Source organism: Castor canadensis, chromosome 11 (genome assembly GCF_047511655.1).
Source record: "Castor canadensis chromosome 11, mCasCan1.hap1v2, whole genome shotgun sequence".
Taxonomy (NCBI): domain Eukaryota; kingdom Metazoa; phylum Chordata; class Mammalia; order Rodentia; family Castoridae; genus Castor; species Castor canadensis.
Genome location: NC_133396.1, coordinates 40,898,441 through 40,921,062, shown reverse-complemented (window position 1 = coordinate 40,921,062; position 22,622 = coordinate 40,898,441). Strand labels below are relative to the sequence as shown.

Genomic DNA, 22,622 nt, shown 5'->3' with positions numbered 1-22,622 from the left:
GAAGCCCAAAAGATTTAGTATGCTATTTACCTCTCCTATAAATCTAAGTGGGGCTACTTCTAAACAGAGCTCTGAACCAACTGCGGCTTTACATTTGCATGAAGGCCACCCAGGGTCTCCAGGGTGTTTCCCCTGGCAAGCAAGAAAAAACCCTTTGTCTCACTGAGTTTTCCAAATGACCAAATGGCCCTAAAATAAAATAAAAAATACTGATAGTGTGGTGAGTGGTGTGACTATTTGCTTCCTTTCTACTAATTCTATAACTCACTGCCCCCTTTCCAATAAACAGTATTATCTTGAGAAAACTGCACATGATTTTTATAAATTAAAAATTCTATGGGTTGAAGAACAACCAGTCAATAATTGACTATTTGGTTAACTTATTTTATTTATTTATTTATTTATTTATTGTTTTATTATTCATATGTGCATACAAGGCTTGGGTCATTTCTCCCCCCTGCCCCCACCCCCTCCCTTACCACCCACTCCGCCCCCTCCCTCTCCCCCCCTCGACCCCCTCAATACCCAGCATAAACTATTTTGCCCTTATCTCTAATTTTGTTGTAGAGAGAGTATAGGCAATAATAGGAAGGAACAAGTGTTCCTGGTTGAGATAAGGATAGCTATATAGGGAGTTGACTCACATTAATTTCCTGTACATGTGTGTTGCCTTCTAGGTTAATTCTTTTTGATCTAACCTTTGGTTAACTTATTTTAAACTGTGCTGAGTACATAGGTGCCAAATTCAGTAGCATGATAGAGGATACAGAAGGAACAGAGGGAGTTTCGCCTCTCAGCCTTTCATTTGCACATTTCCCTTCCAAATCCCTCTATCCAATTTTGCATTCATAATTTATATTTTTTTTCTTAAAGATGGTGGTTTCCAAAGCACCAACTTTCAAATTACCAGAAAACTTGGATCTACCTCTGCACGAGCTATCTTCAAGGAGCTCACAGGTTCGTGAGGATGCAGGCATGCAGATAACAAAAGAATATGGTAAATTCTCTTACAGTTATGACCAAGTATCCATCCTGGAGCACAAACTGTAATTACCTCTGACTTGGAGGATTGGGAAAGACTTCTCAGAACCTGTCCTGAAGGATAAGTAAGAGGGTGATAGGCAAAGAGTGACAGCAGAGAAGAGAGAAGGAGGAAGACATTCCAGGGAGTGAGAAAAGCCTAGGCCAGTGGTTCTCAACTGCAGGCAATTTTGCATTCACATACCCTGTGGACAGTAGCAATGTCTGGAGACATTTTGGGTTGTTGTAAAGGAGAGAGAAGTGCTACTGGCATCTAATGGGTAGAGACCAGGGATGCTGCTAAACATCCAACAAGGCACAGGACAGTCCCCAGATCGAAGTATTGTGTAGCTCAAAATGTCATAGTGCTGAAGATGCGAAATCCTGCTCTAAGTAAAGATAAAATACACACTTGTTATGTTAAAAGAAAGAAGAGAGCTGGGGGTGTGGTTCAAGTGGTAGAGCATTTGTCTAGCTTCTGTGAGGCCCCAACATCACAAAAATAACGTAAGTAAATAACAAAAACAAATAAAAGAAGTCCCATGTTGCTTTGGCAGAGAGTGCCTCAAGTGACTGTTTTTTATGGAAGAGAAAGTCAGTAAAAAAAAGAGGAACAATTAAATTTCCAAGAAGATAAACTGAGCAGATGCTTTATTCTCAAAACAGGAAACAAATAAAATTAGGAAACTGGAGCTCTGGCAGACTCACATACATTTCATTGTCTTATGAAATGAAAAACACATCTCTCAGGGACATGGTCCTCAGCTCAAGTCACTCCTAAGCAGCAATTGCATTCTTCCTTTTACACAGATGGTTATCTGAGAGATAAGGAGCACAGAAAGGACCAGGTGCTCCATGCAGCTCACCTGGCAGGACTCTCAATTGGAGAGGATGAACACTGATGGTGATGCTGGAGGAACTCAAGCACAGGAACGGCTCAAGCTAGGAGAAGAGGAACCAAGGGCTCCCAACCCTAAATGGAAGTCGCTACAAAGAAAGCAAAGCATGGTGTGGATGCTGAGGTTGGGGCTTCAAACAGGCATGAAGGTTGGAGGCAGGAACCACTTCTGATCATAATGGTGCTTGAACAGACCACTGAGAAATAGAATGAGGAGTGTGCTACTGCTACCTCCTCTATCAAAAGGAGAAACAAACAGAACCCCCCACACCCCAGTAAGAGACTTCTGGGAGGGACAGCAGTCAGCCCTCAAGATACTAGTGGATTTTATTAGAAGAACAAGAATGACAAATTGAAATTTCTCAGATACACTAACTCACACTAATCCAAGTCATCCTTTTAATATTGCCTTATCCAGACACACACCTACATCCATTTTTTAAAAAGAAAATAAGGATAGTAGGAAAGTTATACTGATTGTACCAAATGTCTAAATATCAGAAGAAAATATCTAAATATCTTCTTCTGACAGAAGAAGAGGCCGGAATAGTAGCAAAATAACATGACTACTTATTTTTTTTAATTTTGGCCCTGCTGGGGATTAAACTAGCTAGGCAAATAGTTTAAGTTACACCTCCAGCCTTGAGAGGACAACTCCATACAGAAAATGCCATAAAAGATTTTAAAAATGAGTAACTGAAACTTTCTCCCACCACCACCAACAACAACAAAAAAAAATGTCACAAAGGAATGTATTACACATCTGGCATTGTGTCAGAACTTTTCTACTGTTGAGAAAATTAAAATCAAGTTTCAGTGACACAGACCCTTGAAGTAATTGCAGTCTTAGGTGCTTCCCTATGTGTTACAAACCATGAAGAAAGGAAGCAGGCCTTGCAGAAGAGCTAGGAGGAAAACAGAGAACAGGACATTCCAGACTGGGGAGTGTGAGCAGAAGCCAAGTGTGGGGAGGGCAGGAGTGACCAGGTATACACACAGGAATTTACTCGCACACCCGCCCATAGAGTGAATACACTCCATCTCACCTATCAACAACCACAAATATGTGCCTGGCATGGCCCAGTATTCAAGAGATGAAACACTTCAACATCACCTCATAGCACTTGATCTGCAGTGGTTATGTGTACTTAATGTCCGTTTCTGCAAACAAAGTAGAACAAATAGCCAACAACACAGCAGCAGGAGTTCAGGAACTCATACCACTAAACACTGAATATTCTGGGGGGATTTCAGGGTGATATGAAATTCAAACTATCAAAAAGAGAACAGTTTTCAATCTGGGTTGGAATTTATAGCTGGAAAGAGTCCAGTGCTACCCTTGTTGGGTAGCAACAGGTAATCAACAGCTGCAGGTAGTCACCTACTCTAACTTACAAGTAAATCAAGAGCAATCACTGATCTATACAATGAGAATGGCAAATAATTCTTGGAGTTGTCAAGTACACACACAGATGAGATACAGACAAATATACACATACAACTAAACCAGCAGGATCTGGAGTGAAGTGATGGTTTGGTATAAAGGCAGACTTACAAACCTGGGCATGAGCCAGGAGTTGTGCTAATGAGAACTGGTGATTCCTCCCGCATGTTCCCAATACCAACTCCTTTCTCTGCAGATAATATGGCTTATTCACTGTCACCCAAACAGAGCCACCTTTCATGCCATCTATCTCGGCTTAGCTACTTTATCCACCTGGAATGTTCTCCACCCAGGTAGACAAACACTACCCATCTTGTGGGAGCCAGGTCAACACATCCTCTCCTCTATAAGGTGTTTCTGAGTCAACCTATGGCATCTCTCCCTCTTCTGAACTTTCAGAGCAATTAGTTTGTATAATTACTTGGCAAAGAATCACCTAATCCCTATAAAGTTTATATCTTCTATTGTTTCCTCTTTTTTATAACAATAGAAATTGTCACTTTTCTCCCCCCCTTACAGACTTGCCACCTCTTTGAGGAGCATGTCTTATTCATAGTTGTTTTGGTTCATCCATCTCATCCTCTAGAGTACCTCAAATAAAGTAGAATTAAAATATTCTGGTTTCTTTTCAGATTGCATAAATCGTTCACTTTTACAAAGTAAAATTAAATTGTAGCATTCTTTTCTGTGCACATAGGAACTAAATCAGGGTCACATTAATAATTGAACAACATAAACCTGACACTTAGAAACCAATGAATGTGAAAGCCTAAAACAAAAAATCATTTTAACTGCCCTCCCACAATTTACTTTTAAAAACTTAAAAATCCAAAAAGGCTGGGGGTGTAACTCAGTGGTAGAGCACTTTCCTAGTATGCATGATGCCCTGGGTTAGATTCCCAGTACTGTCAAAAATATAAATAACTAAAATAAAAATAATTTTAAAGTCACAAGGGTTTTAATTATATTACAAAGGAATAGTTCTATAAACTAAAGTAATGTGACTCAGACTATAAGCCTTCAGTTTCTTTCTTTTTGGTATTTTGAGAAAATCGCAGGCTGGCCTCAAACTCATGATCCTCCTACCTCAGTCTCTGGAGTACTGGGGATGCATGTGCCACTATGTCCAGTTTAAGCTTTCAATATCAAATTCAGATAATTCTGCTAAGTTCTGGCTAATGTTAGGTATTTGCTAAATATGACATATGGAAGTTAAAAAGAATGATTCCATATTCAACTCCTACTACAGTGAAGCTGAGAGTGATTAAATTATGCAGGGATTTCTCAAAGCACAAAACTCATTTTCCAGGGGGAAAGAGATGGAATCTCTTAAATAATTTTGCCAAGCTTAATCTAAGAAATTGCTATTTAACATACCTCTTTATCTACTTTATGTGCACTTGAGAAAACTTTAAACAACATTGTTAATAAGTATTTGCCAGGCACTAATATTTGGAGTTACAGATATTAACTAATATAACCCTAAAGACAACTCCAATTCTATACATCAGATCAAAGTACTGAAAGATTTAAGTAATTTGCCCATGGCCCACAGCAAGAAAGTGGTAGAAATAGAATTTGAATCGCAACAGTCTGACATTTGACGCTGTAGTAGAGGGTATTGGTTATAGATGATGTAGAATTATGTCATTTTGATTAATATGGTATTTAAAGACATTTCTATAAAAGGTGGGCATCAAAACTTTGGTCAAAAATGTAACATGCAAACCAGGCATGTGTCTCATGCTTATAATCCCAGCACTCAGGAGGTTGAGGCAGGAGGATGGTGAGTTCAAGGACAGCATGGGCTAAACACAGAAAAACCTTACCTTTTTTTTTCTTTTATTATTTATATGTGCATACAAGGCTTGGGTCATTTCTGCCCCCTGCCCCCACCCCCTCCCTTATCTCCCTCTCCTCCCCACCCCCTCAATACCCAGCAGAAACTATTTTGCCCTTATTTCTAATTTTGTTGTAGAGAGAGTATAAGCAATAATAGGAAGAAACAAGGGTTTTTGCTGGTTGAGATAAGGACAGCTATACAGGGAGTTGACTCACATTAAATTCCTGTGTGTGTGTTACTTTCTAGGTTAATTCTTTTTGACCTCACCTTTTCTCTAGTTCCGGGTCCCCTTTTCCTATTGGCCTCAGTTGCTTTTTAGGTATCTGCTTTAGTTTCTCTGCGTTAAGGGCAACAAATGCTAGCTAATTTTTTAGGTGTCTTACAGATCCTCACCCCTCCCTTGTGTGCTCTCGCTTTTATCATGTGCTCAAAGTCCAACTCCCTTGTTGTGTTTACCCTTGATCTAATGTCCACATAAAGGGAGAACATACGATTTTTGGTCTTTTGGGCCAGGCTAACCTCACTCAGAATGATGTTCTCCAATTCCATCCATTTACCAACGAATGGTAACATTTCATCCTTCTTCATGGCTGCATAAAATTCCAATGTGTATAAATACCATATTTTCTTAATCCATTCGTCAGTGCTGGGGCATCTTGGCTGTTTCCATAACTTGGCTATTGTGAATAGTGCCGCAATAAACATGGGTGTGCAGGTGCCTCTGGAGTAACCTGTGTCACATTCTTTTGGGTATATCCCCAAAAGTGGTATTGCTGGATCAAATGGTAGATCAATGTCTAGCTTTTTAAGTAGCCTCCAAATTTTTTTTCCAGAGTGGTTGTACTACTTTACATTCCCACCAACAGTGTAAGAGGGCTCCTTTTTCCCCACATCCTCGCCAACACCTGTTGTTAGTGGTGTTACTAATGATGGCTATTCTAACAGGGGTGAGGTGGAATCTTAGCGTGGTTTTAATTTGCATTTCCTTTATTGCTAAAGATGGTGAGCAATTTTTCATGTGTTTTTTTGGCCATTTCAATTTCTTCTTTTGAGAAAGTTCTGTTTAGTTCACTTGCCCATTTCTTTATTGGTTCATTAGTTTTAGGAGAATTTAGTTTTTTAAGTTCCCTATATATTCTGGTTATCAGTCCTTTGTCTGATGTATAGCTGGCAAATATTTTCTCCCACTCTGTAGGTGTTCTCTTCAGTTTAGAGACCATTTCTTTTGATGAACAGAAGCTTTTTAGCTTTATGCGGTCCCATTATCTATGCTATCTCTTAGTTGCTGTGCTGCTGGGGCTTCGTTGAGAAAGTTCTTACCTATACCTACTAGCTCCTGAGTATTTCCAACTCTTTCCTGTATCAACTTTAGAATTTGGAGTCTGATAATAAGATCCTTGATCCATTTTGAGTTAATGTTGGTATAGGGTGATATACATGGATCTAGTTTCAGTTTTTTGCAGACTGCTAACCAGTTTTCCCAGCAGTTTTTGTTGAAGAGGCTGCTTTTTCTCCATCGTATATTTTTAGCACCTTTGTCAAAGACAAGTTGGTTATAGTTGTGTGGCTTCATATCTGGGTCCTCTATTCTGTTCCACTGGTCTTCATGTCTGTTTTTGTGCCAGTACCATGCTGTTTTTATTGTTATTGCTTTGTAATATAGTTTGAAGTCAGGTATCGTGATACCTCCAGCATTGTTCTTTTGACTGAGTATTGCCTTGGCTATTCGTGGCCTGTTGATTTCCATATAAATTTCACGGTAGATTTTTCAATGTCTTTAATGAATGTCATTGGAATTTTGATGGGAATTGCATTAAACATGTAGATTACTTTTGGGAGTATCGACATTTTTACTATGTTGATTCTACCAATCCATGAGCATGGGAGATCTCTCCACTTTCTATAGTCTTCCTCAGTCTCAAATTATACCGTGCATACTATCTGATCACAATGCAGTAAAAGTAGAACTCAACAAAAGTAAAGACAAAAAACATGCAAACAGCTGGAAACTAAATAACTCATTACTTAATGAAGAATGGATCATCGATGAAATAAAAGAGGAAATTAAAAAGTTCCTGGAAGTCAATGAAAATGAAAACACAACCTACTAGAACCTATGGGACACAGCTAAGGCAGTCCTGAGAGGAAAGTTTATAGCCATGAGTGCATATATTAAAAAGACTGAAAGATCCCAAATCAATGACCTAATGATACATCTCAAACTCCTAGAAAAACAAGAACAAGCAAATCCCAAAACAAAAAGAAGGAGAGAAACAATAAAAATAAGAGCTGAAATCAACGAAATAGAAACCAAAAAAACTATACAAAGAATTAATGAAACAAAAAGTTGGTTCTTTGAAAAAACAAACAAGATCGATAGACCCCTGGCAAACCTGACTAAAATGAGGAGAGAAAAAAACCCAAATTAATAGAATCAGGAATGCAAAAGGGGAGATAACAACAAACACCATGGAAGTCCAGGAAATCATCAGAGACTACTTTGAAAACCTATATTCAAATAAATTTGAAAATCTTAAAGAAGTGGACAGATTTCAAGATACATATGATCACCCAAAACTGAACCAAGAGGAAATTAATCACCTAAATAGACCTATAACACAAAATGAAATTGAAGCAGCAATCAAGAGTCTCCCCAAAAAGAAAAGTCCAGGACATGATGGATTCTCTGCTGAATTCTATCAGACCTTTAAAGAAGAACTGATACCAACCCTCCTTAAACTGTTCCACGAAATAGAAAGGGAAGGAAAACTGACAAACACATTTTATGAAGCCAGTATTACACTTATCCCAAAACCAGGCAAACACACCTCCAAAAAGGAGAACTATAGGCCAATCTCCTTAATGAACATTGATGCAAAAATCCTCAACAAAATAATGGCAAACCAAATTCAACAACACATCAAAAAATTATTCACCACGACCAAGTAGGCTTCATCCCAGGGATGCAGGGGTGGTTCAACATACGAAAATCAATAAACGTAATAAACCACATTAACAGAAGCAAAGACAAAAACCACTTGATCATCTCAATAGATGCAGAAAAAGCCTTTGATAAGATCCAACACCATTTCATGATAAAAGCTCTAAGAAAACTAGGAATAGAAGGAAAGTACCTCAACATTATAAAAGCTATATATGACAAACCTACAGCCAGCATTATACTTAATGGAGAAAAACTGAAACCATTCCCTGTAAAATCAGGAACCAGACAAGGATGCCCACTATTTCCACTCCTATTCAACACAGTACTGGAATTCCTAGCCAGAGCAAATAGGCAAGAAGAAGGAATAAAAGGAATACAAATAGGTAAAGAAACTGTCAAAATATCCCTATATGCAGACGACATGATCCTATACCTTAAAGACCCAAAAAACTCTACTCAGAAGCTCCTAGACACCATCAATAGCTATAGCAAGGTAGGATATAAAATCAACATAGAAAAATCATTAGCATTTCTATACACTAACAATGAGCAAACTGAAAAAGAATGTATGAAAACAATTCCATTTACAATAGCCTCAAAAAAAATCAAATACCTAGGTGTAAAACTAACAAAAGATGTGAAACACCTCCACAAGGAAAACTATACACTTCTGAAGAAAAACCTTATCTTACAGCAAGGTAGCAAGATATAAAATCAACACAGAAAAATCATTAGCATTTCTATACACTAAAATGAACAAACTGAAAAAGAATATATGAAAACAATTCCATTTACAATAGCCTCAAAAAAAATCACATACCTAGGTATAAACCTAACAAAAGATGTGAACGACCTCTACAAGGAAAACTATACACTTCTGAAGAAAGAGATTGAGGAAGACTATAGAAAGTGGAGAGATCTCCCATGCTCATGCATTGGTAGAATCAACATCGTAAAAATGTCGATACTCCCAAAAGTAATCTACATGTTTAATGCAATTCCCATCAAAATTCCAATGACATTCATTAAGGAGATTGAAAAATCTACTGTGAAATTTATATGGAAATCAAGAGGCCACGAACAGCCAAGGCAATACTCAGTCAAAAGAACAATGCTGGAGGTATCACAATACCTGACTTCAAACTATATTACAAAGCAATAACAATAAAAACAGCATGGTACTGGCACAAAAACAGACATGAAGACCAGTGGAACAGAATAGAGGACCCAGATATGAAGCCACACAACTATAACCAACTTGTCTTTGACAAAGGCGCTAAAAATATACGATGGAGAAAAAGCAGCCTCTTCAACAAAAACTGCTGGGAAAACTGGTTAGCAGTCTGCAAAAAACTGAAACTAGACCCATGTATATCACCCTATACCAACATTAACTCAAAATGGATCAAGGATCTTAATATTAGACCCCAAACTCTAAAGTTGATACAGGAAAGAGTAGGAAGTACTCAGGAGTTAGTAGGTATAGGTAAGAACTTTCTCAACGAAGCCCCAGCAGCACAGCAACTAAGAGATAGCATAGATAAATGGGACCGCATAAAGCTAAAAAGCTTCTGTTCATCAAAAGAAATGGTCTCTAAATGAAGAGAACACCCACAGAGTGGGAAAAAATATTTGCCAGCTACACATCAAAGGACTGATAACCAGAATATACAGGGAATGGCCAAAAAAAAAATACATGAAAAAATGCTCACCATCTCTAGCAATAAAGGAAATGCAAATTAAAACAACACCAAGATTCCACCTCACTCCTGTTAGGATAGCCATCATTAGCAGCAACACCACCAACAACAGGTGTTGGTGAGGATGTGGGGGTGGCAGGGAGGAACCCTCTTACACTGTTGGTGGGAATATAAACTAGTACAACCACTCTGGAAAAAAATTTGGAGGCTATTTAAAAAGCTAAACATTGATCTACTATTTGATCCAGCAATACCACTCTTGGGGATATACCCAAAAGAATGTGACACAAGTTACTCCAGAGGCACCTGCACACCCATGTTTATTGCAGCCCTATTCACAATAACAAGGTTATGGAAACAGCCATGATGCCCCACTACTGATGAATGGATCATGAAAATGTGGTATTTATACACAATGGAATTTTATGCAGCCATGAAGAAGGACGAAATGTTATCATTCACTGGTAAATGGATGGAATTGGGAGAACATCATTCTGAGTGAGGTTAGCCTGGCCCAAAAGACCAAAAATCGTATGTTCTCCCTCATATGTGGACATTAGTCAAGGGCAAACACAACAAGGGGATTGGACTTTGAGCACATGATAAAAGCGAGAGCACACAAGGGAGGTGTGAGGATAGGTAAGACACCGAAAAAATTAGCTAGCATTTGTTGCCCTTAACGCAGAGAAACTAATGCAGATTCCTTAAAAGCAACTGAGGCCAATAGGAGAAGGGGACCAGGGACTAGAGAAAAGGTTAGATCAAGAAGAATTAACCTAGAAGGTAACACACATGCACAGGAAATTAATGTGAGTCAACTCCCTGTATAGCTATCCTTATCTCAACTAGCAAAAACCCTTGTTCCTTTCTATTATTGCTTATACTCTCTCTTCAACAAAATTAGAGATAAGGGCAAAATAGTTTCTGCCGGGTATGGAGGGGGGTGCGTGGGTGAGGGAGGGGGTGGGGGCAGGGGGAAGAAATGACCCAAGCATTGTATGCACATATGAATAAAAAAATAAAAATTAAAAAAAAAGAGAAAAGCCTTATCTCAAAAAGAAGAAAAGAGTAACATGCTACCATAATGCTATGTATGTAATAAATCTGATTATAGTTAGTTCTATCTGCTGGTTCCACATCCTCAAATTCAATCAACAAAGTGTCAAAAATATTCAGACAAAAAGTTGTGTCTGGTGAACATGTATAGACTGTCATTATTCCTTAAATAATATAGTGTAGCAACTATTTACATAGCATTTACATTGTATTAGGTATTATAGGTAATCGAAATGATTTAAAGTATACAGGAAGGGTTGGAGATGTAGCTCAATGGTAGAGCACTTGCCTAGCATGCATAAGTCCTTGGGTTTGTTCCCCAGCAGCCTACCCTCTCCCCCAAAAATAGTTCACAAGAGGATGCACACAGGATATATGCAAATACAGTATATCCCTTTATTTGAAAATTCACTTCAGGTGTCTGCAGTCAACAAGAACAATAAAATATTTTGAAAGAGAAACAGGGAGACAGAAGCTGCATTCACATAACTTTTATTATAGTCTATTATTATAATAGTTCTATTTTATTATTGTTCATGTTTTACTATGTCAATTTTATAAATTAAACTATCATAGGTATGTACATATAGGAAAAAACATAGTATGTGTAGGGTTCAATACTACTAGAGGTTTCAGGCATGGGGGAGGTGTCTTAGAAAATATCCCCACAGATACAAAGGAACTACTGTACACTACGTCATGTTATATTAAGAATTTAACATTCTCAGATTTTACCTACTTTTTTCTTTGAGACAGTCTTGCTATATTGCCAAGGCTGGTCTAGAACTCACAATCCTCATGCTTCAGCCTCTGGAGTAACTGGGATTACAGATGTGAACCATCAGCCCTGGCTCATTCTCAGATTTCAGAAACCACAGGGAGTTCTGGAACCAATCTCCTGAGGATACTGAGAGACAACTACATACTGCTACACCACACTCTAGTCAGAGAGATACTGTGCACCTTTGAGACCATCTACTCTTGGAACACTTGTAATCCTAGAATATGAGTACTGAAAGAAAATCTAGAGAGTCATCTTTTTTTTTTTTTTTTTAAACAAATGAGGAAGTTAAGACCCACTGACTAGCTCAAGGTTAGATTATGATAGTCAGGTATAGCACTCTGGTCTGTGCTCATGCTGTCCATTCTCACTCTGGCACAAAAGGAAGCCTGATTAAGAACAGATGAAGGGTCCACGTGGTTTGCAAGTTCCAAGATTAAACCAAATTTTTTAAATTTTGAAATTAGGGTTAACAGGGGGTAACCAATCCTGAGAAGTGGGGTTAGTTAAGCATCCAAACTTAAATTATAACTTTGACTTTATAAGCTTAAGGAGTGATGTTTGTCTATAAAGTTTATAAGAAATGGGGTAAAGCTTCCAGAAAAGCATAAGCCACTCCTCCCCGCGCCCCAGCAAAATTTACTTTGAAGCTCAATTTACTGTAATTTTATAAGTCAAACTACCTTAAAACTGTGCTTACATATTCCTCTATCAAGAATGAAATGGGATAATCACATATAGAAGATGTTCTAAAATTCGTTTTGGAAGCCCATTTTGGGGCGTTGAATTGTGGACTACATTCTCAAGGATGTCAGTAACACAAGGGCTCCATCCACAACTTCTTGAAAAAAACTGAAACCATGAACGCCTTGTCAAATTCAGACAGTTTATCTTGGCACTGGCAAGTATAGCAGTCTCTTCGATGTCTGGAAACGTGTCTAATTACGTTGAGCGAGTAACTAAAAAATAGCTAGTGTCCCGGAACAGACAGCTCAGGGATCACTCCATACCATCCTAAATAACACGATGGGAGCCACGCCAGGAAAAAAAGAAGAAAAGAAATGAAAGAAAAGAAACAAGTGTGAGACCAGGAGAAGACGCCAGCCTCTCTCCAAAACAACCCTCCATTCTTCTTCTATTGCCTTTGGGGGGCCACCACAACTCTCCTTTACATTTCTTTTACTTTTGTCTCCATGAGCTCACCGGCCCTGCCCACATCACTTACCTGGCGCAGGTCAGGCTTGTGCGCTGCCCCAAGCGCACCTCGGGCTCAGCATGTCCCATACACCCCCAATCCAGACGACACCCCCTCCCAGGAAGGCGCAGCCCTCGACCTTGGCACGCCCCTCAGATCCCAATACAGCACCCCAGCGGCGTCCTCGCTCCACAAAGCGCCACCACCGGCGCTCCGCGGACCCCGAGACTGCCACCCCGCCGCACTCCATCCCTGGAGTTCCGCGCCCCACCCCCCACCCGAACCTGACGCACCGCAAGAGCGCCCCCTCTCGGAAAAGTCCAGCCTAACATCCCCCCGCGCGCGGCCGCTCCGCCCTCACCTGAGCCTGAGGTTGGCCATGAACTCGGGCATGGAGACGGTGTCCATCAGCACGAAGTCCGCCTTGCCGAACTCCAGGCTCTCCTGCTCCGCCATAGTACCGGCCCTCGGGTTCAGGTGGTCGCAGGCGGACTCAGGTGGGTGCGCTCGGGCGGGCAGGGGCCGGTCCGGGGGGCCCGCGGCGAGCTCGGGCGGGGTCGGGGCGGGGCTGCGAGGAGGGGCGCGCGCGGCGCTCGGCGGGACCGGGCCGGACGGAGGCCGCCGCCGCCACTCCTTGGGGTGCTCTGGGCCGGCGCGGCTCTGGGCGGACGCACCCGGCGGTTTCCGCTCCTCTCGCGGTTGCTACCCGGCGTATGGGGGCCGGGACACCGAGACGGAGACGGCGGCGGCTGGTCCCGCCTCTGGCCTTGGTCTGGCCCAGCCCCGCCTCGCCCCGCCTCGCCCCGCCTTGCCCCGCCCGGGTCTCTCCAGCTCCACCCCACTGAGGCAAGGCCCGCCTCTCCGCGGCCGGGCCTTCGCTTCCTCACCTGGGCGGCGCGCACGCGCGGGGCGGGGGCGCGCGCCGGGCTGGCTGCGGCGGCTGTGCGGCAGCGCCCCCTAGGGATGGCCTCTTGGATCTTGGGCGGAGGCCTTTAAACGTTAGATGGAATCAGGTTTCAAGCTTTGAGGACTTCTGCCCATGCCTGCTAGATGTCAACAAAGTTACGAAAGTAGTTTTTGGCGAGGGTTATTCATTATGATTCTGTCATCTTGCAGTGACGTCCACCCACTCTCCTGTGCTCACGCACTACCCATCCTTCAAGTGGTAGTTTAAGCGCAGACAGATGATAAATAATAACAGCTAACTCTTTGAAGTCATCAAAAATAATGCTTTAAGTGCCGGAGAGAACTTAGATAACTTGCCTCACAGGTAGGAAGCGGAGAAGCTGCAGCTTCGTGCAGGACATTTGATTCTTGAGCCCCAGCATTCAGCCTCATGACCACCTGCCTCCATTCCGGGGGGTTCATTTTTAATTCCGCTCATTTGAACATTCCATCAGACATTACCTTGTATTATTAAGTTTTTAACATCTGTATACATCATCTCTCTGGGATTATTGTAGGCTTCTTTCACATGAAATTATGTCCTAAATTTCTTGATATCCCTTTTGGCACCTACCAAGTAGGTATTGTACTCTCTTACACAAGTAAGAAATACATCCTGGATCCATGGAACAGAATAAGTTGTAGGTGATCTCCAATTATGGCTACGTTGGGTGGCCTTGGAAAGTTCTTTTTGAATATAAGAATGCATTATCCTGATGAAAAGGACATCCTAAGGCACCTGTGCCTCTCCAGTCCCAAGTTTCCCTTAGGACCAGCTTCTATTGTGAAATCTACAAGGAAATCTAGAGGCCTGGCTGGGCTTCAGCTCTATGGCTGAATTTGAGATGACTAAATTAGACTGAAGGACCTTGCTCAGTGCCTGCTTCAGTGCCAACAACACACACCTGCCAAGAGGGAAGAAGGCAGCTTGATCACCTTCAAGGAGCAACTATGCCATTGGAGAGCCACACTATCCCCTGGCACAAGCAGAGCTAGTTGGGCTGCAGTCTGACTACCATGCACAGCTCTCCTTCTCCAGAAGACACCTGTCTGGATCTCAGTGTCCTCATTTGTGGAATAAAAGCTGTGGGCTAAGCACTTTCAAGGTAGGAGTGTCCTATCTTGGGTCATTTCTGTGGGTTGATCAGTGGCCAAGTAGGCAACTGCACAGAGTATGTCTGCATTCCTCAAATGTTCATATCAGTGTGCTTTACCATAAGCAGAATTGAATTTCAAAAAGAAAAGAAATAGATCTCAAACTTTGCCCTTTAGAGCAACCAGGGAACACACCCAATAACCCTTTGGTAAGTGGATGTGTATGTTTTTCCTGAGCCCTGGAGTTGGTGAAGATCAGGATGAAATCTCAGGCAGCAGAAAAAAACATCAAAACTGGCCTGCAGATGATGAGAGCATTATAGAAATTGTTTGGGGGTGGGAGCTGAATTGGTTTTTAAATGGCCAAAGTAAGAGAACTTTGTTATAATCAATATCTGGCATAGGAGCCCCAATTATGAAATAATATACAAACCATGCACAGACTGTTTTATTACTAAAGGCATTAAGACCAAGTCTCTTTTGATAAACTCAAATCTGTCCAAAGAGACTCACTACTTACTTATAGCAGCCTCAGGAGTCCAATTTAATTTTGTATGTTGTTTTGGTTGTATAGTGTCAAGGAAATTTTGATTCACATGGCTCAGCAGTGATTTTTTTACTTATGCAATTTTACATTCAGCCTTTTAAGGCCAGTGCCTAGCTACACTAGGCACTGACCTTAATCAATGGCCACACTTACATGAAGTCCAAATATCTGCAGACATAGCAGGGAGACTAAGCACTGAAGTCTGCATTCCAACAAGATAAACTAGAGCAGTTTAACTCACTATCAATCTCCTTTGGATAAGATTTGAATAGAAACACAGTTGGCTATGTATGGTTTTATTACAGCTTAAAATATACTAAAAAACAAATACAGGTTTACATCATCAATAATGAGACCTGCTGACATTGTGAGTTTCCCGATGTGAACTCTCAAAAAAGACACTATGTCTCTTACCTGCTGAAAACACAAAAGCTTAATTTAAATCATGAAGAATATCAAACAAACTCACAGCAAGTTGTGTCTTACAAAACAATTGATCTGTACTCTTCAAATATGTTACTGACATGAAAGATAAAGAGGCTGAGGCTCTGGTCCAGATTAAAGGCAACCAAAGAGATATCACAGCTGAAGGCAATGTGTGATCCTGGACTGGACCTTGAACCAGGAAAATGTAAAGGATGTTATTGGGACAGTTGGTGAAATAGACTATTTATTAGACAGTAGTGGAGTGTCAATATTAGCATTTCAGAATTTGATCATTGTACTGGGGTTCTGTAAGAGAATATTCTTGTTCTTTTTTATTTATTTAAACATTTTCAATTTTATATTTGAATTTTCATATACATTAATAATAGAGGATTTCATTGTGATAATTCTATACTTGTGTACAGTGTACCTAGAACAAGTTTGCCCCCTCTATTATATTTCCATTCTCCCCAATATTCTTCTTTTCTTTTTCTTTCTTTTTTTTGGTGGTGGTGGGGTTTGAACTCAGGGCCTCATGGTTGCTAGGCAGGTGCACTACCACTCTACCACTTGAGCTACTCTACCAGCCCTCTCCCCAATATTCTTGTTCTTAACAGATACCTGCTAAAGGATTTAGGAGTTAAAGGTGTGATGTCTCAAATTGGCAAAAATTACAACCATGACAATAATAATGATGATGAAATGAAGAAGAGGAAAAGGAAGGTGGCTGTGTGGCTATATATATATATATGCAGATATAAATGCATAAAGCAAATGTTAACAGTTGGTACAGTAGTATGGGAGTTTTTGTTTTTGCATAGTCCATAAAACTTTTCTGTCATTTTGAAACTATTTTGAAACATAATGTTAAATGTCAAATAATAAGTACAGCTGTTATAAAATTTTAAAAGTATACTTAGAAAATACCAAATAACATTTAGCAATGAAAGTCACATCTGAAGTTTATAGATCTTCCAGAACTGAAGACCAAGTAGATACTTTGAAAACCCTAGTCCAGAGTATCTATTAGCTCTGGTTGGCATAGATGTGCTAGGATATTATAAACACTGAGCAGGTAATTGTATCAACAAAAATGAGTAAATGTTTTCCTGAACTGACAAATACATCTGTATGTGCCAGGGAAGGAACATCCTGTTCTCTGCCTGAACTTCTCTTCCCTGCTGTCCTACACTTCACTCCTGGGACCTAGCTAACTTCTACTCCTTGTTCAGCTGTCAGCCTTAATATCACTTCTTCCAGGAAGCCTTGAAATCTTGAAGCTGTGGCTTTTCTAGGATGTAACTCTGGCATTTAGTAGCAACTGTGCTAGTAGGGTATGAAGCTTTTAATAAAGGCTTGCTTGGTAAATGAATTTGGAATGATCTGTGAATCTGGAGGTCAAGCAATGTGCTGTAAATCCACCCCCTTGGAACATGGAAAGCAGCCATTGCATTCTAGGTTTACCTCACGCACTCCCATTTCCTGCCCCAGAAGCAGATCTCAGGGCTATGTTTACTTATCCCCTGGGGCCAGGCATATACACTGTGCACTCACACTGACCCAAAGCTGCTCTTCTGAAAGCCATTCTGTAGTAGCCAGCTGCTGTAGTGGGTTTGCTTTGTGTTATCAATGGAAGTCAAGTCCGAATGTTCTGTTGTGAATATTTGCTCCCCTTCTCCTTCCCCAGCATGATCTGGGCATCCCCACCTTCCCTTTATCTCCCTTAACCAGGGGCTCTGCATCCAAGGAAGATAATTCTCTCAGCATGAGTCTAACAAGGCAGAAACAGGAAGACTAGGAGAAATAGAGACACACAGATAGTCAAAGGGAATTTTATAATTTTATAAGCTCAAATTATTATGCAGCAGAAGTAATAAGGCAAATTTGCATTGCAAAGTAACTTCATAATGTACCTATAGAGATGATTTTGGGCTCTGTCTTAGAAAATATTCCAGATATACTGCCTCTATGTTAATGGGTAAGACTGGATTTGAACTAAGAATGATACAGTAAAGGTAGCATATAAACTCTGTGGTTTATGAAGGCTAAATTTCAAAAGTAAAAACAGACTTCTCTGATGCCTACATGTAGACCTTTGCTGTCTCCTGAGCATCCTGACACTCTATGGACATCTCACCAGGGCAAAGGAAAGGAAATTTTCATGGTGAGGGTCAGTGCTGTAAACCACCCTGAAAGTCCAGAAAAAAATGGCTTTAAAACTTCATCATCTCAGTTCTATAGCTATGAAAGACAGAGGACCAGCCAGCCAATTGTTAAGAATTTTAAAAAGTATTTTCTTTTTTACCATTGTGCCGGATGGAGGTACATTGTGGCATTCACAAAAGTTCTTATATCAAATATATCAAATTTGAATTCACCTACTCCACCACTCTCCCTTATGCCCCCTCCCCCCATTCCTGGAAGTTTCAACGGGTATCATTTTTACATTTACATACATGTGTGTACAGTATTTGCACCATATTCACCCTCCTACACCCTTTCCCTGCCACCTCCCACTGGTGTCGCCCCACCCCCACCCCACAGGACCAGTTCTGCTCTCCTGTTAAGAATTTGCTCTACATTCTGGGGATTTCTCTTCCCTACTGAATCTGTGATCCAACTGTGCTTACATGCAACAGTGTTAAGTTGGGCCTGGGGTCTTTCCTTCGTTCTTTGGAATGACTGTGATAGCCCAGAAGGAGCTCCTTTTAACTAATCAGACTAAGCCCAGAGGAAGTTGGGATATGTCAGCTGAAGATGAGGAGGAGATGAAGGAGGAGGAAGAGATAGAAGAAGTTGCCATTCAAGGCTCTTGGGGCAGCAGGTGGACAATAAGAAGTCACTGGCTTTCAAGTTTTAGGTTTCACTATCCTTCGGTGAAAACTTGTAGACTTTTCCTTCTGAGCAAATGTATTATGCACATCCACCAAACAATTTGCTCATAGACTGCCTCCTCTCTCCCACCCCTAGAGATGACCTCTCTATGGAAACCCTGATCTAAGGGAAAGATCACACAAGTCCTACTTGTGTGAGAATGGAGAAGAATTTAAGCAAATCATCATCATCAGTATCCTGTGAGTCACCAGATAGGGACTGTCCAATAACCATCCTCTTGTGTGGTCAGAGGAACCACAGACTTAACATTGCAGGCGAGATACAGTCACATGGTGGGGGCGGACACAGCCTGGAATTGCTTCCAGAATTGTTCCTGCTTGTGATAAGTTTTGAAGGATAAACATTCCAGCAGAATGCATACTCTTCTGTTTCTTTTTTCTTTTTTTATTTTTTGTGGTGCTGGGGGATCAAACCCAAGGCCTCACACATGCCATGTAAGTGCTCTGCCATGGAGCAACACCTCTAGCCTGTATCCTAACTACAGATGTGTTTGTCTCACTGGATTGGAGTTGTATTCCTAAACATCCCAGGACAGGGGCTGTTCTCCTTAAGTTGTACTTGTTGCTCAAAAGGTATTTCTTGAATCCAGTAGATGAATAATTAATGAGTTAATAAGTGATTAGTAAATGGATTTGTGTTGGCATATTATTATATTTTAAAGGCCAGATAGCCTTTCTAAGCCCCAAGCTAGGCAGTCACTAAATCTCGAGCTATTCTGGCCTTTGGAAGTAGTCCTTTGAGAGCACAACAGGAACCCATGAGAGGGAAAAGCAAAAAGACATTCTATAATCCATTCATGAATTGATGATGTCTTAAGGCAGATTCCAAGCTTTAAAGTATGTAAGACTCACTTAGGGATCTTGTTAAAATGCAGATTTTGATCATAGGCCTGGGGCCTGAGACTCTGCATTTTAACAAGCTCCCAGTGATGCTAATACTGCTGGTCTGCAGACCACACGTTACATAATAAGATTCTAAGAAGTCTTTGTGCTCATTTAATCAAATACTCTTCTTTACAGACGGAGAAACTGAGTTCCAGGAAGAGCAGCTGACTTTGACTAGATTAAAGCAAGACAATTGTAGAGCTGAGATCAGACTTAAAATTTCTGATTTGGGTAATGGGTAGTTTCTCCTAGTCTCCCAGTATGGCCATCCCATTAAGAGATTGCTCTTGGTGAAGCAAAGTGTAAAGACAAAGAGAAGAAGCACCCTAGATTTCCTCATCCCAGTACCCCTTTTCCTAAATGGGGGACTAATGTCTTCCTTTTCCTCACTTCCTTTTTCTTCTAAAATCTCAGAGTATAGCTTAAAGGAGAAATATTTTTGAGTTTGGAGAAAAATAGTTCAATTCCTTCTCTCTGACAAGACAGCTAGTGTGTATAGGTGTGTGTATATATTACTAGCAGTAACCAAACACTAATATTATTGTATCACAATTGTTTTTCATCTATGATTCCTGGCTTGTAACTCCCTCCCAAGGCAGGCCATAGAAATTAGAATTTCTCTTCCCCAAGTCAAGTCACAGAAATTCTAATCTTCCCCTTGCCCTTCTGTCTTGGAGTTGGCTATAAAGATGGTCTGTGGGATCCAGTGCTAGTTCCAGGTAGATAGCACCATATTTAAATTAGGGGACACCCAGCTGGTGTCTGCTGCTTTAGAATTGCTTGCTTATTTGCTTAGGTTAGAGGGTAACCCTCTCCCCTCCACATATCTTGTGTCAGAAGTGACTTTGTTGTGAGTGTTTAGTAGGAGAAACTAAGTCTGAGTTTACTTTTTCTTCTATGTCATCAGAGTATCTCAGAACTGACATCCCAGGAAGGATATGACATCTAATCTCCCCGTTCCTCCTGCCATTCTCCCAGAATTTCCTGATTTCTCAGCTAGTAAGCTGCAGCAGTGCCTGTCTTCTAGAACTGATCATAAAATTAAAATGCACAGTGTGACACTCTGACTTTTAACAATCAACTGGATTAATTCTTCAGAGTATTTAGAGATAGAAATAATATAAGCCATACCTGTATCCAAATTGTAACCAACTGAACACTAGAGAAATGATATAAGGGAAAAGTTTCAATTATTTATAAGAAGAATCAACAAAACCTAGGAGACTTCAGAGACCACGTAATCCAATATCCCATCCGATGCCTGAATCCCTTCTAGAATACACTATCATGTCTGGACCTATCTGGGCCATTTGATTCAGGCTTCCCCTGCACCTAGCTGGTGTCTCCACATAAAAACAGGGCCCAACGTTCTTTCTGTCCATATGTTAGTCCTGAACCACAACTCAGACTTACTCCATGCTGGTGTGTCAACCATCTCCCAACAGTCCTATCTTCTAACTTTGTTACTCATTGATTGCTATTTATGACTTTGGTTTGTCCTTTTGGTCTGATATTCCAAGATAAGACGACCAGGTTGCAGGGAACTATAATCAAATTGAGGATCCAATGTCAGATGAAGGGAACCTCCTACTTTTCTCACATTTTTCCTGTTTAGAGTTTCTATCTACAGAATCCTAACTCTGCTTTCACTGATCTTTTTTGAGGTCACCTTCTTGATGTCTCAGTCTGACTTGCTTTTCTTAACCACAACAACATAGTCACTTTCTCCTAGTGTTCCCTACCTTTCCAAGTCTCTAATTAGGTCTTCTGTGTTGAGTAGGATTTAGTTCAGAGTAACATTTTCCCCATCCTCAAGGCAGTGGTGGCATAGTGGTAGCCAATTATTCGATACCTGTGGATTAGAGGTCTGAATTTTAACAGGTGTCCCAGAAGATTCTACTGCAGGTGACCAGAGACCTGACATGGAGGATGCTCAATGGTGAGTGTTGGGGGTGTGACTCAAGTGATAGTCAAGTGTGAGGTCCTGAGTTCAAACCCTAGTACCGTGAAGAAAAAAAGGGAAAGAAAATGGTATATTTCCTTATGTATATAACCTACATGATCCTCTTGTATACTTTAAATCATCTCTAGATTGCTCATAGTACCTACTACAATGGAAAAATGATAACATAAATAGTTGCTATGTCATATCATTTGGAGAATAATAATAGGTTTACATTTTCAGTACAGACATGATTATTTTCCTGAGTATTTCCAATCTCTGGTTGGTGGAATCCATGGATACAGAACCTATGGATATGGAGGGTCATTTGCACTAGGGTTGTGAGGCTCTGGCATTCGTATTTTGAAGGAGTACATCTTCTAAAGCCTTAGAAGCAATGGCTTTGAGGTTATCACTGTCATTTATACTTTGAATGTGACCCTGGGCAAGTCAGTTAAGCCTGCTGACCCTCACTTTCCTTCTTTGTAAAGTGAGAGTAACATTCATATGCTACTTCTAAGAGTTGCTTGAATTAAATGAGATAAAGTATGTTAAGCATTTAGTATGGAGCCTAGGCCATAGTTAGGGCTCATAAGCCTACCAGTCCCTCCATCATGGTTTTGATGTGGTTCACAACTAGTGGTGGGGGAAAGAGTGTCTGCTCTGGTCTGGTTCTGCTCTGTTTTTGGACACTCCCTTTCTCTGATGTCCTCTTATCTGTTGGTTAATGTTAGTCTGGTCACTTCCTTATAGCTGAGCTGATATACTAATTTCAGGGAATTCATGGCCTCTCTATCTACAGTTTCTTAGAGTTTAGTCTTAAGAGATACAGTGACTTCCTGGCTTTCCTATTCATGCTTTATCACCTGAGTTGTTAATGGCTATGGCATAACCAGGTTGTGCTTGCCTTTCAGGAGATGCATTTCTCTCTCCTGCAAATATAAATTCACAGGGCATAAGCATAACTTTAGTCTGTGAATAGCTGCCCCCTCCACTCCAGTCCCAGT

General features: G+C 40.7%; 1 protein-coding gene across 4 annotated transcripts in view; it reads right to left on the bottom strand.

Moving 5' to 3' along the window:
- Nucleotides 1-13,452, bottom strand: part of Myo1d (myosin ID) — a 343,577-nt gene extending 330,125 nt beyond the window's left edge. The window contains exon 1 of one of the 4 annotated variants that reach the window (XM_074046362.1): nt 13,243-13,452. In XM_074046362.1, coding sequence (XP_073902463.1) covers nt 13,243-13,337 — 95 coding nt within the window. In that variant the 5' untranslated portion in view covers nt 13,338-13,452. Of the gene's footprint in view, nt 1-12,911; nt 13,088-13,242 lie in introns of those variants that run through there. The other 3 variants (XM_074046359.1, XM_074046360.1, XM_074046361.1) reach the window with 3 other exon arrangements.
- Nucleotides 13,453-22,622: the final 9,170 nt, after the last annotated feature.